Below are 18,682 nucleotides of genomic sequence, written 5' to 3'. Positions count from 1 at the left end.
GCATAGATACACTGGCTTTAAAAGTTAACCAGTCAGTTGAATAGTGGGAAGTAACTGCAATGGAATGTGAGCTGAAACACCTGCTTATGTGTGTGTCTGCTGTTGCTGTAGAATTGTGACGGTCATTGAAACCACAGTAACTAAATGGCTCCAGCAGGCATAACTTTTCCCATATGGATATTTGCCAGACATTGGTTTGCAGCATTTTGCTACGTATTAAAGAGGAATTTACTTTCATTAACTCAGAACCAGGTTTGACGGCTTCTCCTCTATTGCAATAAAGACGTGATCCTATACAGGGCCGGCCTTAGGCATTTAGACGCCCTGTGCGAAAAATCTTCACAGCGCCCCCCCCCCCCCGTCATCCATGTATGCTGTTATGTTTGTGTTGTCTGTGTATGTAATAGTACGTGTGATGACTGTGTGTGATATGTATGCTATGTGTGATATTTGTAATGGGTATATTAACAGTGTGTGATATGCGTGTATTGGTTGTATGTGACACACACACACACACAGAGTCAGACGGCCATACACACACAGGAAGACATCCACACACACACAAGCAGACAGTCATACACACACACACACAGGCAGACAGTCATACACACACACACAGGCAGACAGTCATACACACACACACACACAGACACACAAAGGCAGACAGTCATACACACAGACACACACAGGCAGACAGTCAGTCATACACACAGACACACACAGACAGTAATACACACAGACACACACAGAGGCAGACAGTAATACACACAGACACACACACAGTCATACACACAGAGGCAGACAGTCATACACACACGCACGCAGACAGTCATACACACACACACACACACACACACACAGGCAGACAGTCATACACACAGACACACAGAGGCAGACAGTCATACAAACAGAGGCAGACAGTCATACACACAGAGGCAGACAGTCATACACACAGAGGCAGTCATACACAGTCACACACACAGAGGCAGACAGTAATACACACAGACAAACACACAGAGGCAGACAGTAATACACACAGACACACAGTGGCAGACAGTCATATACACACACACACACACACACACACGCAGTCATACACACACACACACACGCAGACAGTCATACACACACACACACACACGCAGACAGTCATACACACACACACACACGCAGACAGTCATACACACACACACACACAGACAAACACACAGGCAGATAGTCACACACACAGAGGCAGACAGTAATACACACAGACAAACACACAGAGGCAGACAGTAATACACACAGACACACAGTGGCAGACAGTCATATACACACACACACACACACACACACGCAGACAGTCATACACACACGCAGACAGTCATACACACACACACACACAGACACACACAGGCAGATAGTCATACACACAGAGGCAGACAGTCATACACACAGACACACAGAGGCAGACAGTCATACACACACACACACAGACAGTAACACACACACACACACACACACACAGAGGCAGACAGTCATACACACACACACACACACAGACAGTAACACACACACACACAGAGGCAGACAGTCATACACATAGGCAGAGAGTCACACTCACCTGACAATCCCACAGTTACCTGTGGAGTTAATTGTGGAGGCAGTGCAGCTCCTGGTGACTGTTTGGTGGGGAAGCAGGGACTCCTTCCTGCTTCCCCTGCAGCAGTTTTCCGGCGCTTTTAGCTCCGCCCCCGCCGCACGGTAAGCTCCGCCCCCGCTGCAAATTTAAAAAAAAAAAAAAAAAATTTTTTTTTTTTTAAAACGGCTGTGCGGCTACATGGCGCCCTGTGCGGCCGCACAGCTCGCACACCCCTAAGGCCGGCCCTGATCCTATACTATTCCGGCCTCTGACTGGTTCATTGGAAGAGGCTTTTCAGAGGGAATTGGCTATTCGGGTAACACCTTTTTTCTAGGAGCTCTGTATCGTCGGTGTGTCTGAGTGTATAACAGAGCTCCACAGCAATAATACTCTCAGTAATGTGTCTGTGTATAACAGAGCTCAACAGCAATAATACTCCCAGTAATGTGTCTGAGTGTATAACAGAGCTCCACGGCAATAATACTCCCAGTAATGTGTCTGAGTGTATAACAGAGCTCCACAGCAATAATACTCCCAGTAATGTGTCTGAGTGTATAACAGATCTCCACAGCAATAATACTCCCAGTAATGTGTCTGTGTATAACAGATCTCCACAGCAATAATACTCCCAGTAATGTGTATGAGTGTATAACAGAGCTCCACAGCAATAATACTCCCAGTAATGTGTCTGAGTGTATAACAGACCTCCACAGCAATAATACTCCCAGTAATGTGTCTGAGTGTATAACAGAGCTCCACAGCAATAATACTCCCAGTAATGTGTCTGTGTATAACAGATCTCCACAGCAATAATACTCCCAGTAATGTGTATGAGTGTATAACAGAGCTCCACAGCAATAATACTCCCAGTAATGTGTCTGAGTGTATAACAGACCTCCACAGCAATAATACTCCCAGTAATGTGTCTGAGTGTATAACAGACCTCCACAGCAATAATACTCCCAGTAATGTGTCTGAGTGTATAACAGACCTCCACAGCAATAATACTCCCAGTAATGTGTCTGAGTGTATAACAGAGCTCCACGGCAATAATACTCCCAGTAATGTGTCTGAGTGTATAACAGATCTCCACAGCAATAATACTCCCAGTAATGTGTCTGAGTGTATAACAGAGCTCCACAGTAATACTACTCCCAGTAATATGTCTGAGTGTATAACAGAGCTCCACAGCAATAATACTCCCAGTAATGTGTCTGAGTGTATAACAGAGCTCCCCAGTAATGTGTCTGATTGTATAACAGAGCTCCACAGCAATAATACTCCCAGTAATGTGTCTGAGTCTATAACAGAGTTACACAGCAATAATACTCCCAGTAATGTGTCTGAGTGTATAACAGAGCTCCCCAGTAATAATACTCCCAGTAATGTGTCGTTAAACTACAATAAATGTGTTTAGAAATCAGATACATTGTTCTTGATCTAAATTACATTTTAGTTTCATAAGTTATTAGTAAGCCACCTAAAATTTCTCCAAACAGACCCTCAACTGGCCACTCGCTCACTCACTCACACCCTAATTAAAGTGTCCTATTTGTTCATTTGAAATATTAGGAGTAATTACATGGTAACAATTAAAAGGTATGATGTACAGAAAGTAATTATGTGAAATGATGGCATGAAATAGGGAGGAAAAATAAGTTACATAAGAAAAGAACATTGAACAAGCAGCATATCAGAAGAAATCAGGACAAGTTTACATTGGGCTGTCACGCACATGCAGTGCTAGCTCATTAGTTGGAAGCCTCAGCTGAGCAATCAGCCATTTTAGCCAGTGGGACCAAGAGTAGACGTTGGGCATAGTTGCATTTTTCTGACTGCATAGAGATGTGATTTGTGAATGTGTGATCAGTGCTATGAGACCATGTCTCCCACGTTATTTGACCAGGGATTTATGCCAAAATTTGTGTGGAGTTCAGAACAGAGATATTAGATATGGTTTAGCAAATAATGCATGGTGGCCAGATAGCCAGAACCCAAGTAGACATATTTTCAACCCCACAAGGACAGCAGTCATGGAAGATAGCCAAATCATGAATGAGAGGTGTTTTTTTTTTCCCCTTTTCTTTTCAGATCCTGTGCACCTCATGACCACACATTGCAGTTCAACATAAAATTGATGACCTCTTAGTAAAGTGGGGTGCTGTATATACGTCCAGTATGGCCACACCAGTAATAATTAAATAAAAATGGATCAGCACTCCCAAAAACAATTGTTGTTTCTGCTATTATGTGCATAGCAGTAAGCACACAGATAGAAGTTTACTGCAAAATGTAGAGGGGGACCTATTTAATAGAGCCCAAAATTACATTTCAGATTGATCCCCTCCCTCCCCCCCCCCCCCCCAAAAAAAAAAAGTCTTTGAGTAACCATTTAAAATTCCTGATTTTTGTTAACCATAGAACGGTATGGAAAAAATAAAATTAAATATAAGTAGGAATAGTACATTTATTTGTAGGTGGCTGGGCCAATTTTCATTTTGGTATCCCATAAATATAAATATACAGTAAACATTTACAGTGCACTCTTATTTTTATACCACTAGATGGCGTGCATTGTAAACACCAAAATAAAGACAAAAAGGAGGTCACTATTCAAAAATGTAACCTCTCTCAGGAAAAGCACAAATGAACCCCTTTAAGACCAGTTACATGTCAAGATAAAAGACTGTCAAAATATTATTCTAAAGGGGGTTAAGGAGGGACTTGAGGCAAATATTTACTAGGAAACACAGTGGGTCCAGAGTTTCGGCCCAGCACCTAAGGACATCAGCACTGGGAAAAGTCAAGTAAATAAATGGGTTTCAACCCTTTATTTACACAGGCATGGGGAAGGCAGAAGGAACTATGGCATCTTTGTATTCCTGGCACTTACAGTATACCTTTAAGACCATCTTGAAATACATTTATAGTTTATTTTGCATTGCAACATACTCAAATGTCTTATATTAAGAAAGACGAAGATAAGGGAGGGAGTTAGTCTATATCTCAAATTTATATTGTAATTTTTTTTTTTTAATATATAAGATCACAGTAAAACCAAGAGTGATCCTCTGTAGTGTGTTTGGAGAACTATACAGTGATATTATGGAGTAAAATTAAGGAAGCAAAACCTACAATAGTTTTATTACATTTCCTAAAATTGTAGGAACATTCAGTTAGGTTTTTGTGTTCCCATTTTCTTTTAACCAAATAAGTCATTTTCCCATTGAAGAAGAAAACTGGAAAAAAATAATAATATTTTATACATAGTCACATTAAAAAAAACGAGAAAAATAAATAAATAAAAAGAACACACACACACTACACAAAATTCATATTTAGGAATCAGATTTTATTTTGAAACGTAAATGAAACACACATAAGAAAAAAACAAACAAAAACGAAAAACCAGATAATTTACTCCCCCCAAAAAAAAAAAAAAAAAACAAAAGAAAGGAAAAATAAAAATAAATGTATAAACAAGGCATTTTGTAGATATATAAAAGACAACTCATTTTTGCGGTGATGCTGCAAACCTCCAGTAGGAGATAGCCTGTTGTGAGACACTCTCACGGTAGACAGCCTGTTAACAAGTAATTAATTTCTAATAGGATTGAGTAATCAAATTGAGCTTTCCTGCTGCAGGACAAACACCTACCGACTCATGCAGAGCAGAGTTTGATTACCTTATATCTAATGACTAATTGTAAGTATGTGGTCTTTAACATACACGACAGATACAGTACCCAGTGTGCAGTCGCATTGCAAAATGTGCTATTCTCTGCACAAAATAATGGATGCTATTGGTACTGTCCTCCAGCACTTAACAGGTTAACAGGCACACAAAAAACAATAACATGTCGCAACCTTTACAGCACTAGAGGTAGCAGCAGTCAGAAAACAGACTTTGTGGAGGAGTTTGGCAATCTTTGAGTAAAAAAAAATGCACCCATGTGAATTTAGTGCTTTGGAGTCAAATACTCCAATGGCAAAATGTGAAACAGAGTTATCAAATAGCACTCTACCCAACACACACATCATCGGTTAGAAAGTGCGGATATGAGCATCTGCACACAAAACCACATGCTCCATTTTCCAAAGATTGCCTGAAATATTACTCGTTTATTACCCTGAATCTGGCCCGTGAACAAGGAGTTAAAAATGTGTTAGTTTACAGTCATTTTTGTACCTATGAAGGATAATTCATTTTGAATTACCACACTTACATACAAGAGAGAAATGCCCAAATTGTAGATCTACAGCTCCTAAAAGAGGTGGCTGACTGAAGTTTCTTCGGTTTTGTTTGACATTAAATGTAAGAGAGGTCACTTGACCATTACTGCAATGATATTGCCAAATCTTACAGGTAAGTGATAGAGTTAATGTGTATTAAGGCACCAGAGTCCTTAATCCAAGGTAGGATTAAAAAAACAAAACAAAAACGAACATTAATAAAACCTACATAACGATAAAACGGACGCACTGCTGTGGAGCAGAGAGCATTAAGAGATGGACTAGTTTAGTGTGTACAGAAAAAAGAAACACCGAAACACTAGCCAAAATAAAACCTCCAAAAAACAAGGAAGCATATTACCTGTGGGTAGGTTAGACCTGAACAAATGTTTAATTTAGAGTAGTGTTGAGATGACCCTACCAGGAACCCAGGATTTCTAGGACAGTATGCTTAAAAGACCCATTATCAATGTCTCTACGTGAGACCGCATCTGGCAATGGTCTTAATGAAAGCAGGGATAGTGCAGGAACAGGAGATTGTTTCATAGTGCGATTTTGGCCAAGTACATAAGAGCTAAGCTAGGGCATTGACTGATGCTGTGAGGATACTATCCATGGTTGGGTCAGTCTCGGGATCAAGCACTGCACAAACATTGGACAGCAACAGACTACCCTCCCATAGAGACTGGCAGATGCCACAGTGCGATATGGTGACACCTGGATTTCCAGGAAACAGCCGATATGGTGAAATTTCAGTTCCTCAGAGCAGCCAGCCTGAAAGAAGAAAAGAAACATAAGCATTAAGTGAAAATATTTGGGGTGGACTCTATATAGTCTTAGTATTAAAGGGATACATGAGCACTAAAAAACTAAAAGGGACACTATAGTCACCAGAACAACTACAGCTTATTGCATTACAGCGTATTGCAGTAGAAGCACTGCCATTCAGTGTCTCCACCCTCTGCATTCAAACACTGAACATTCCTCATATAGATGCATTGATTCAATGAGGAGATGCTGATTGGCCAGGGCTGTGTTTGACTTGTGCTGGCTCTGCCCCTGATCTGCCTCAATCTCAGCCAATCTTATGGGGAAGCATTGTGATTGGCTCAGACCACCACATCTGATGATGTCAGCAAACAGCAGGCAGGTCAGAGACAGACAAGGGCAGAGGCAGCAGCTGCAGACTTAAATACAAGAAAACTTTTACTATATTTAGTAAGGCGGGGGGGGGGGGGGGAGGGGAAATGGTGTTTTTAACACTACAGGATCAGAAATACATGTTTGTACATTTTTAGAGCACAGTGTGTTTGAAGGTTCGTATCTCCTGCTTTATTAAAGGAACACTATAGTGTTATGAATACAAGCCTGTATTCCTAACGCTACAGCACCTAGCGTTCCAAGGCCAAAGCACGTGTGATGTGCCCATCTTCCCTCTTTCCCCTTGCAGGCATTGCTTTCTCTCTTAGGGTGAAGGCAAACAGGAGAGACAACCAGAGAAGGATATCTCTGAAAGCAGAAATGCAGAGCACAGCCTCCTCTGAATTGATTGACAGGAGGGGCAAAGGGCTGTTTTATGGTCTCTGATTTTAGAAAAATATAGACATTTGTTAGCAATTCTGCTGGCACAAAGTATAGATCAAGTTGTATTTGTCAGAGACTTTTGCGGGCTCGAATAGGTAATTAACACAGCAGGAAATTCTACTGTAAACACACTGTACAAGTAAAGAGTTCTTTTTCAAGTAGTGTGTAGGGAGGTTGTGTGATTCTCAGCTATGGGAGTGGCTAGGACATAATAAAGAAAGAGGTTCAACTCCTAAATGGCAGATTATGGGCAACAGTGAGACTGCAGCGGCATGATCTATACAACAAAACAACTTAATGGAACACTACAGTCACCAAAACAAATTTAGCTTAATGAAGCAGTTTTGGTGTATAGATTATGCCCCTGGAGTCTCACTGCTCAATCCTCTGCCATTTAGGAGTTAAATCACTTTGTTTATGCAGCCCTAGCCACACCTTCTGCATATGACTTGCACAGCCTTCCTAAACACTTCCTGTAAAGTGAGATCTAATGTTTACACTTCCTATACTGCAAATTCTGTTTTATTTAGAATGTTTTACATGCTGCACGATTAATAGAATGCTAGACCCTGCAGGCAATGGTGTATCCTGGTTTTGTGCTGCCCTAGGCATGACAAAACTGAGGCACCCCCCTTCTAAATACACATACACACACACACACTCTCACTCACTCACTAACAGACACACACTCACTTTTTTTAAAATTCAACCCCCCCAGCCTCCTTACTTTTGGGAATGCTGGAGCGGATTAACACTTTCCCTGGGGTCCTGTGGGGCTGCTGGGCGGCCGGCGACTGCAGTCAGCGAGGGAGCACTTATCCTCCTGTTCAGCTCCCTCGCGCGCCATGTAGTTATGCCGGAGCTGGAATTACGTCATATTCCGGCTCCGGCATCACTGCGGTGCGCGCGAGGGAGCTGAACAGGAGGATTACTGCTCCCTCGCTGCACGAACAGAAAGCTCCGCCGCTGTAAGCCTGGGGGGCCCTGAGGTGGCCACCGGGCCAGCTCCTGGGCCCCCAAGGACAAGAGACTAGCAAGGCATTTGCCAGGGCGATTGGAGGGCGGCTTTTTTTTGCCGCCCCCCAGAAAGTGCCGCCCAAGGCAAATGCCTTGTTTGCCTGGGGGTAAATACACCCCTGCCTGCAGGAGTCTCCTGTATGCAATTACAGTTCAATTTACACAGCAGGAGATAAAAACTTCTAAAGTTAACATATTATTGAAAATTAAAAAAAAATGTATTGCTGGTTGTGACACCCACAGCCACAGGAGGCATGGCTAGGGCTGCATGAACAGAAACAAAAGTTATTTAACTTCTAAATTGCAAAGAATTGAACCAAGATAAAGTTGTTTTGGTGACTATAGTGTCCTTTTATTTACACACACACCAAAGTCATACTATATCTGTAACCCACAGCTAGCCAAACCATGAGCCTCCATGCAGTGTTCTCTGTCTAAATAAATACAGGACACAGGATACTAACCTGCGAGACAGCTGGTCCTCTGGGGTGCGCGTGGAGCTTTCTCCCACTGAAGTAGCTCCCTGGGGTAACTGGTTCAACTGATCCATCACCTCCAACCCATTTTCCTCTGCAACCTGTAAGATCAGGCTGTCCACTTGTTCCTGCGGTGTAGTCAGGGTCATCGCTGAGCTCATAGCATCATCCATCACCTGATATAAGGAGACAAAAGAGGTTTTGTAGGGGATAAATAACTTTCATCAGTATGCAAATATGGCCAAATGTGGTCTTCCAGCCCTAGCACTCCTGCTCCCCTGACTGCCAGTCCAGATACGGACTTGAGTTTTTTCAACTAGACTGTTACAGCTTGTGTAAACAATAAAATGTATTTTAATTAATCAAAATGTGAGTTTTGTGTGCTTTTTAAAGTTTCACAGAAACACTGTGAAGGTTATTAACCACACAGTTTCCTCCCACTATCATGGAATTAGAAAATGTATTGGGTTGAAAAGGAAAAACAAGTCAGCATCTCGACTCAGTGCAATCTCAATATTTGGCTTCAGCATTGAGGCAAATGGTGTCTGCTTTACATCAAATGCATGAAGGCACAGACCTACTTGGGAGCTTGGGGGGGGGATGATGAGGAAAAACCAAAGCAAGGGCAGCCAGTGTGACGGGAAAGCACCAGAGGGAAACCAATGTAGCACACAAATACGTCACTGTGTCCCTCTGCAATGCCTACCATGTGGTCACAACAAATGCTACAGAAATCCATCCTTTATAGAATATTCATATTCTACCAAAAAAAACTTTAACAATGAGCCATTTTCCTCTTCATCCAAAAGGGTCCTGTATTTCTACATACTGGATGTAGAGTCAACTGGTGATGGGGGCTGAATTTTAACAATTTGGGGAGGGAACAATATCAGACAGATAAAAACTGGACATCACATGGACTAACCAAATCCAGTGAATACGTCTTGGTCCCTTACTCACCGATGTGTGCACATCCAAGTTCTGAACCTGTGACTCGAATTTATCCATGACAGCGGACACCTTCTGCAGATCCATGGAGCTCAGAGCTTTATCCAAAGCCTTGGTCACCTGGGCCATGTTCTTAGTTACCTGTCAAGCAGTAAACAGTGTAAAGTAAATGGAAAACATTTCAGTTGTTAGTTCAGTGCACGCATGGAAAAGAGCCTAGCACCTCCATAGGGTTTCCCAAGCACAAAGAAACCAGAAGAGAGATGAATCTTTAAACATTCTCTGAAAAAAAACCTCACCAATTCAAAGAGAACCAAGGCCAGTCTTTTCTCCCATAAATATTTCTAAACTGATCACGTCTTATGGGTCACCCACTACCTTCAAATATGCATCCCATTCCTTTGCAAGCTCACAAGAGCAGGGCGCATGATTCCTCTTTAATGTTATGTAGGGAGTTTCACTAGAATATTCCTTTTTTCAATTCGGCTATTTTTAAAGGGACACTATGATCACCAGAATAGCTTAATGTAATTGTTCTGGTGAATATAGACAGTCCCTACAGGCATTTTCGTGTAAACACATTACATAGCCACTGGAGGTGCTTCCTGGTGCAGTATTGCAGTTCAGCGTCTCCATGAACTTTCCTCATAGAGATGCATTGATTCAATGCATTTCTATGAGGAGGTTCTGATTGGCCAAGCCGGTGTTTGGCCCCGAGACGATTTAGATAATTTTCTCCTAAATGGTGGTTTCAGGAATATATATTTGTGTTACTAGCCCTATAGTGTTCCTTTAAAATTCAAATTCACTTTGAACTCTCACTATAGTGAATAACCCTGTTAATTAACAAAATGCACAGTATTATTAGAATGGGAGCCCTTTACATGGCACAGACCAGACAGGAAGTCCCTATTTTATATCTTCTCTCGGTCTATGTCTGTTTCAACAAGAATTATACACTGAAATAAAACTTTCAATTAAAGTTTTGGAAGAAAAATCACTAAGTAGTAATCTAAAAACGGAATTTCACAATTGATGCTAACCTCTACACGCTGAAAAAAAAATAAAGGTTTTAACCCCTCAAGGACCAAACTTCAGGAATAAAAGGGAATCATGACATGTCACACATGTCATGTGTCCTTAAGGGGTTAATTCAGCTACTTTGGTCAATGCTTTGCAATTCACTGTTTAGTGAATAAACCTCAGGACCTTATTCACTTCGGCTTTGACTCCTATTTCTTGGGTGAATTTGACAGATTTGTGATTGATATAACCTTAACATACTCTGCAGCACTGTACTACAGGTAGAATAAAATAAACAATTTTAACAAAACCCATTCGACATACAGGAGCAGTAGGTTAAAAAAAAAAAAAAAAAAACCCTCCCCATGAAAAGTTACATCCTAAAAATGTACGTCTTTGTGTTTCTGGTGTTGAGATTCCATAGCAGGTTAAACTTGTAAACCAGGAATGAGGAAGTGATTATCAAGAACACAGAAATCAGGATTATGTCAGACACCTACCCCCTTCATAGTGACCGCTGTCTGGACCTTGGAAGCCACAGCGTCCACTCGCGATGCCATCCGCAGCCAGTTCAACCCCTCGTTCTTCTTTCGGATGGCATTCTCCGCATAAACCCGTGCTACCTCCACATTCTTCTGTTGTAACGCCTGTTTGGAAAGCAAAAATACAAAAAACATGCCTGCCGCTCAGCAACTTTTTAGATTTTTAAATAATAATAATACAAATTAAAAAAAAAAAAAAAGTCTTTAAAAGTTATCCCAATCCTTTCATACATGTGGTACATTTCCCTTGTTTAATTTTTTTTACTGTATTGTAAGCTAGAAAATGAAAAAAATAAAACATGAAAAACAAACTGTGAATTGCAGTCTAAATGGTTTTTTTTTTTTTTATCCGAATTTAAAAAAAAAAAAAAAAAAAAAAACAACAACACGTTAATCATGGTTTCAATAAATCAAAGGCCACTTATACTCTATATACAAAAACCTGTTGCCCTATATGTAGAAGAGTCGAGCGTTTGCTTTAGAAATGGTTTACATTGTTAGGTAAACCCATACCGACCTCTGATTTATTAGAGACTTCACATGTAAACGACTATCTTCCACATTATTTATCTACAAGCCATAATAAAAAATGCCACCTCTACAAGCCTTGCTACACAAATATGGCTGCTGTGCATTGTCAGTTTGCTCGATAACATATCTGTAGTCCAGCAACTATGTAACTCTAAAAAAGAATAGCCTGCCCTACACACTGTTTGTATATGATGTAAACACGCTGAATAAATAAATTAGGTGTGACACACACACACACAACCTAAAACCCGCAATTATGTACTAATAGAAGGCGTACAATGAAATGTGGGGAAAGACACTACAGTACTTCCTGGACGATGCGCCCATTTAAACTTTTCACAAACTATTCCTAAAAACCAGCAAACAATCACATATCTGTTAGCGCGTGCATGCAGAATCGTGGCACCTTTTTCACTTTAGCTTGTTCGGTATTGGCGTCTTTTTCAGCTTTCTTCGCCAATTTCTCCAACTGCTTTGCAGTGAACTAAAGGAAAAAAATATATTATATATATACCAACAATTGGTGATCTGGAAAGACAAAGTAAAGCAATGCTTAGTAGATCTATTATTGGATTAAAAATATATCTAGTAAAGATGTAATTTAGCAACGCACCATTAAGATGATAAGGCCTATATCATAAGCACTATAATTAGAGCACAAGATAATATATCTCTCTCATCTATAAGAATTACTGCTTAAGTATAGTTATTATTGAGTATTGTCAAGTCTATATTACTTTAAGAAAACCCTATGCTTTTAAGCTGACCCTTCTTACTTTTAGCAAACATGCATATTTAGTTTCAAAGTAGATGATTTTAAACAACGTATGTTTATTTTAGGTTGGTTTGACATATGATTATTGCCAATTGAGGAACTTGCATCTTCTATCATTTTGCTTTTGCCATGTACATAGATCATTAACTATGGAAAATTTCCTTCTGTATGTCATAAGACAAATTTTTTCTTATATATGGTCTGAATTTTGAATCATTAAATTGAGCAGAGTTTGAAATCTTTACAGAGCGTTGTGTGCTGTTATTTCGAGTCTCATCTCCCGACGCGCTTTGTGATAACTCCCTGTTGGTCACTGTCTGCTGCCTGTTATTCTGTTTAGAGGTGTTGGGGTACCAGTGAAAATCCTCACGACAGTGAGTAAGGGGTTATTAGAAATATAAAAATAAATAAAATAAAAAAAACCTAATACCTACATAAGACTGATTCTGAGATTTAATATGGACCAATCAAAGAAGAGAATGACAAAATTGACATTTGTTGAGCAACCTGTACATGGTGCTGACCAAACTAATTGTAAATGTATACATGGAATATTTTCCCTCTGTCTAAGTAATGCAAGTTGGCTACCAGTATAACAGTGTGCATTATTATACAAGATACAGGTAAATAGAAAATGTTTAGATGTTTTTTTATTTCAACATTGATCTAGGTTTCTTATCTATATACAAAGTGAAAATTAATGCAAATACACTTTTTCCTTACACAACCCTGCATTTAGGAAAGATTTAACATCAATAGTCAACGAAGGAGAGGATGTTAAAGTCTACATTGGTAGGGGATCACTTTCCACCAGTTGATGATGTTAACCAAATAGAAATGGAAATGCCCAGATGGAATGATATACATTTTTACCAAAATGTTCTTCTTAAATGAGAGGTTCTGCAGCAGTCACTTCTCCAAATGCACTGTCTGCCACAAGCATTGTGGGTGCTGGTGAAATTGTGAAAATATCAGGATACTAAATTAATTATATATTTAGCAATATTACATTACTTGGCCATGTTTTCTGATTTTCTTCTGTGCCTGGATATATTTTTTTATAAAATGACGCCCTAATCTGAAAAGTGTGTGCTTTTTTTTTTTTTTTTTTTTTTTTTTTTTAAATACCATTGTATTATTTTAATTAAGTGTGTGCTTTTACCAATTCTATTTGGAAAGCACTTAGTGCTGCCGGATGAATTAAAGTAGGGACCATCAACATAAAAAAATACATTTAAAAAAAGCTACACCATATGTCTCCAGGAAATTGTGGCAAACTTATTTTTTATGCTAACAAAACCCACTTAGATTCTAACACGTGGCTATTTATTTATTTTAGCCTGGGTTGTCTTTACAAATATAAATAATTATTAATATAAGCACAACCAAACACAATTTTAGTTACAATGATTTTTTACATAACCACGTGTTTACCTACCTTAAGCTGAAACATTGTGTCTGCAAATCAAGAAACAAATTATTAGCATATAATTTTTTTTTATTTATTTTTTAATAAATATTGTTTTATTCGGTATTTAACGCATAAACAGCCTTTATTTACATATAACCCTTCAGAAGAGTTAGGCAAGCCTATCTGATGGGGCTGTACTTTCTCTCATACACCTTCCATTTGCTCATATGAAGCACAAAGTTCACTGTCAGTGAATCAATACACAGCACAGAACTAGGGAGTGTTTACGTCACAGGGGCACACCCCAAACACAGTCACAAGACAATTAGCAATGCCTACAAAACTACAAAAAGCATGATGACATCATGACACCATCACCTGAAACCACAATTATTACAAATTCTAGGGCAAAGCAGAAAATAAACAGAAACAAATGTATATAATGTGACATGGTGGTTTAATAAGAAAACAAGTCAAGCTGCAGCATGATGGCTGGCATGATGGTCTTTTTATGATTTAAAGAGCATTATTTGTGGTTGGTGATACACAATTATCTATATTAACCCCACAATGACCAATGAGGAGCCCAGGACAGGGGACCATGTGTTTTGGTAATTTATAATGAGTGCTAGTTTAATGAACTGATAGGTGGGTAGGGGGTTAAGGGGTGCTGGGGTGACTGGGGGGTGCCAGCTATTTGGGGGTCCCTAATAATGGATATATCAGGATAGGCCCTAGATCTAAGACAGACACCCAACCCACCTCCTAGGATGAGCTGGTGGTGTCGGTGTTTAATAAATAGGGCGATAATAATAAGGTGTGTGTAATGTCTGTCTGTGTGAGCTCTCACCGTCCATCCTGGTAACTCTCGCTATCTGTCCCCCAGATCCCGAAATGAGACACTTCCGGGTCCTATCACCTGTCTCCCTGCCCAACTCTCGCGAGACTCTGCGTGAGCCTGGCAACACAGGCGGTGAAGCCAAAACCGGGCGGGGCTACACCTGGTCACATGACCCAGTGGGCTATACCTGGTCACATGAGCCAGAGTTACATGCTCAGGAAGTGTGTTATTGTTATTATTATTATTAATAATAATAAATATGTTATTACAATAATATGCTTATTATAATATGTTTTAACCAATTATATCCCAAAAGGGTGTTATGGCACTACACCAGGTTGAGTTTGACTTTATTCTTAAAATGCTGATTATTGCACAAGTTGCAGTCACTTCAACCTCTTACTGGCTGACGTTTTTACATATTGTGGGTTTTTTTGTATGTTTTTTTTTGTTAAGAAAAAAATAAAAGCACATTTTGAATGGAGTGAATAATTCTATATTACAAATTTAGCATTTGTTGATCCATCTTCTCTACTAGAGCCAAAAGACAGACATATTTATTCACTAAAGTGAGACTTCAAAGGGAATTTAACATTTATGGTGTAAGTAGGTGAAATGGAAATATTCTCTAAGTCAGTTATGCTTTCATTTTGGCCACTCTCTAGCCTTGAAGTTGAAGTTAACTTTAAATTCTCACTTTGTTGAATATCCAGATAGCTGAGAGTAATGACAGAAGAGAGACGCATTATTCACTAAAATATGAATTTAACCCCTTAACCCCTTAAGGACCAAACTTCTGGAATAAAAGGGAATCATGCCATGTCACACATGTCATGTGTCCTTAAGGGGTTCAGGACCAAACTTCTGGAATAAAAGGGAATCATGACATGTCACACATGTCATGTGTCCTTAAGGGGTTAAAGGGAGTTTCAAATTTCAAGGTAGCCACATAGGAAGCATAGCTGACTTGAGGACTTCTTAAAGTTTGGCTATGGTGGCCTTCAGTTTGAATTATCACTATAATAGGGAAGAAAAAAAAACAACAACATTTTATTACGCATTATAAAGCATGCCTCCCAACATTTCAGACGTATGTATAGGGACGCTTTAATTTTAGCATGAGTGCGGTGTGTGTCCTGTTCGGATACATTTTAGGTTTAGGTGAATTACTAATAACAATTTGTGCTCATTTATGTATATTTAAAACAAGAACAATGACTCTTATTTACACAGACTGATTTCTAAACACATTTATTGTAGTTTAAAGACACATTACTGGGAGTATTATTGCTGTGGAGCTCTGTTATAAATATCAGACACATTACTGGGAGTATTATTGCTGTGGAGCTCTGTTATACATATCAGACACATTACTGGGAGTATTATTGCTGTGGAGCTCTGTTAAACATATCAGACACATTACTGGGAGTATTATTGCTGTGGAGCTCTGTTATACACTCAGACACATTACTGGGAGTATTATTGCCGTGGAGCTCTGTTATACACTCAGACACATTACTGGGAGTATTATTACTGTGGAGCTCTGTTATACACTCAGACACATTACTGGGAGTATTATTGCTGTGGAGCTCTGTTATACATATCAGAAACATTACTGGGAGTATTATTGCTGTGGAGCTCTGTTATACACTCAGACACATTACTGGGAGTATTATTGCCGTGGAGCTCTGTTATACACTCAGACACATTACTGGGAGTATTATTGCCGTGGAGCTCTGTTATACACATCAGACACACCGACAATATAGAGATCCTAGAAAAGAGGGACATTACGATATAAAAGAGGGAAAGAGTGATTTGGGGGGCGTGTCTTGGCCACCATCTTAGATGGCCACGTTTTAGAGAGGCTCCTGGACAAGGGGGGCAATTTAATTCATAAAATGACAATTTAATTGAAATGGAGAAACTTTATTTTTAAATCATAACAGTTAATACAAGTCCTAACATGGAGAGGACGAAGAAAGCTGAAAAATCTGTACCTGCAATGAAGAAATCGGGAGCAGGAGCTGCTGGGGTGAGTAAGGGTTCCCAGGCTCACTCCCCTGCCTCCAAGCCTGGCTCGCGGCTGGTTTCGCCGCTTAAAATCTCGTTGGTGGCGCCGGGGAAATCCCTCCCCACCTCCCTCCCGGTCTCACACGCTAAGACTTATGCCTGTGCGGTCGCGACCCGCTCGCGGCATCCAGAGAGCGGCGGGACCGCGGCCGCACTAGCCGACACCTCTGTGTGCGGCTCAGAGTGCTCCGAGCACTCAGCATGCTCGGAGCACAGAGCTGTGTCTCCCGCGAGCGGCAAGGACCACCCAGCAAGCCGCTCGCGGTCTCAGCATAGAGCAGCCCGGTCACTCACTTACAAAAGTGACCGGGCTGCAAGTAAAGGGGAGGGTAGTGTGAGGTCTCGCTCCCCATCGGGATCCTCGACCTCCAGGTTGTCGGTCCCGGTGGGGGGGGGCTCTGCTATCCGACCCACAATTCTTAAAGGCACAGTACGGGCTATGGAAAGCCCAGAGGACCAAAATATGGAAATAGGAGCTGAAATGCTCCAAACAAGTACTTTCTCTGCACTACCACAGAGAAAAGGTCATGATGCATTAACAAAGATGGCTGCCAGACCAGACATTGCATATTCCACTCCCAAGATGGCCACTGCCACCTCCAATATGGCTACCACCACATTTATGGCTGCGACTTACAATCCTAATATGCCACCTGAATTGGCGGATGATCTGCCACCATCAGCTGGCATGATAATACAACTCATTAAAGATTTGAGAGTCGATCTGAAAAACGACTTTAAGAAGGACTTTGACACTTTGTATGGAGCCATGGAGGGCATTAATCAGCGGACAGAGATAATAGAGAATAGATTGCACTCTCAAGAGCAATCTCACCTGGATTTGGTTGAAACTGTAAAAGAGCTTCAGAAGCAAGTACACCAACAGGCGGAAAAATTAGCGGACGCCGAGGATAGAAGTAGGCGTAATAACCTAAGGATCAGGGGGATCCCTGAAAATATAGACTCTCTGGAATTACAAAGTTATTTCCAGGCAATGGTGAAGGCAGCTCTACCAACTGCTAAAAATACGGATCTGCTACTGGACCGCATCCATAGATTGCCTAAACCTGGTAATGCGCCTGCGGCTGCACCCAAAGATGTGATAGTGAGATTTCACTATTACCACATTAAAGAGGAATTTCTGGGTGCAGTACGCACGTCAGGTCTCACGGGGGACTACAGCGGCATGAAGGTCTTCCAAGACTTCTCTGCCCAAACAATGAGGCGACGCAGAGAATTTCAACTTTTTACCGCGGAACTAAGACGAAGAGGGATAAGATATAGATGGGGATTCCCGGTTAAAGTCCTTTTCCGCATGGATGGCAGGAATTTTATAATCACGTCGCCTGAGGAAGGAATGGAACTCATCCAATCCATGAATAGGAGTCAGGTATCGCCTCATAGACTATCGCCATCTACTCCTCTGCAGGCCAGCAAGAGAAGCAAATCGGACGCTTCCTGAGTTTCCAGTTCATAGGGCTACAGTTTTCATTTTCCACGGTCGTAAATCGTTCGACACTTCAAGTTCAGATGTTCTTCCTATTTTCACTAAGGATTTTTTAATTTTTATTTTTATATATACACGTTTATCTTCATGATTTTTCTCT

General features: G+C 40.6%; 1 protein-coding gene across 1 annotated transcript; it reads right to left on the bottom strand.

Annotated features, from left to right (window-relative positions):
- Nucleotides 1-6,216: 6,216 nt before the first annotated feature.
- CHMP1A (charged multivesicular body protein 1A) lies at nt 6,217-15,126 on the bottom strand. The gene is made up of 7 exons (XM_063437572.1): nt 15,012-15,126; nt 14,189-14,208; nt 12,382-12,459; nt 11,403-11,549; nt 9,892-10,020; nt 8,920-9,107; nt 6,217-6,628 (listed from the first exon to the last, which is right to left on the bottom strand). Exons 1-7 carry the CDS (start codon nt 15,016-15,018, stop codon nt 6,607-6,609), a joined length of 591 nt encoding a protein of 196 aa, XP_063293642.1. The 5' UTR covers nt 15,019-15,126; the 3' UTR covers nt 6,217-6,606.
- Between the last annotated feature and the right edge of the window lie 3,556 nt (nt 15,127-18,682).

This window comes from Pelobates fuscus, chromosome 12 (genome assembly GCF_036172605.1).
Source record: "Pelobates fuscus isolate aPelFus1 chromosome 12, aPelFus1.pri, whole genome shotgun sequence".
NCBI lineage: Eukaryota > Metazoa > Chordata > Amphibia > Anura > Pelobatidae > Pelobates > Pelobates fuscus.
Note: the sequence above shows the minus strand (reverse complement) of the source record. Positions and strands in the feature narration are given on the sequence as shown.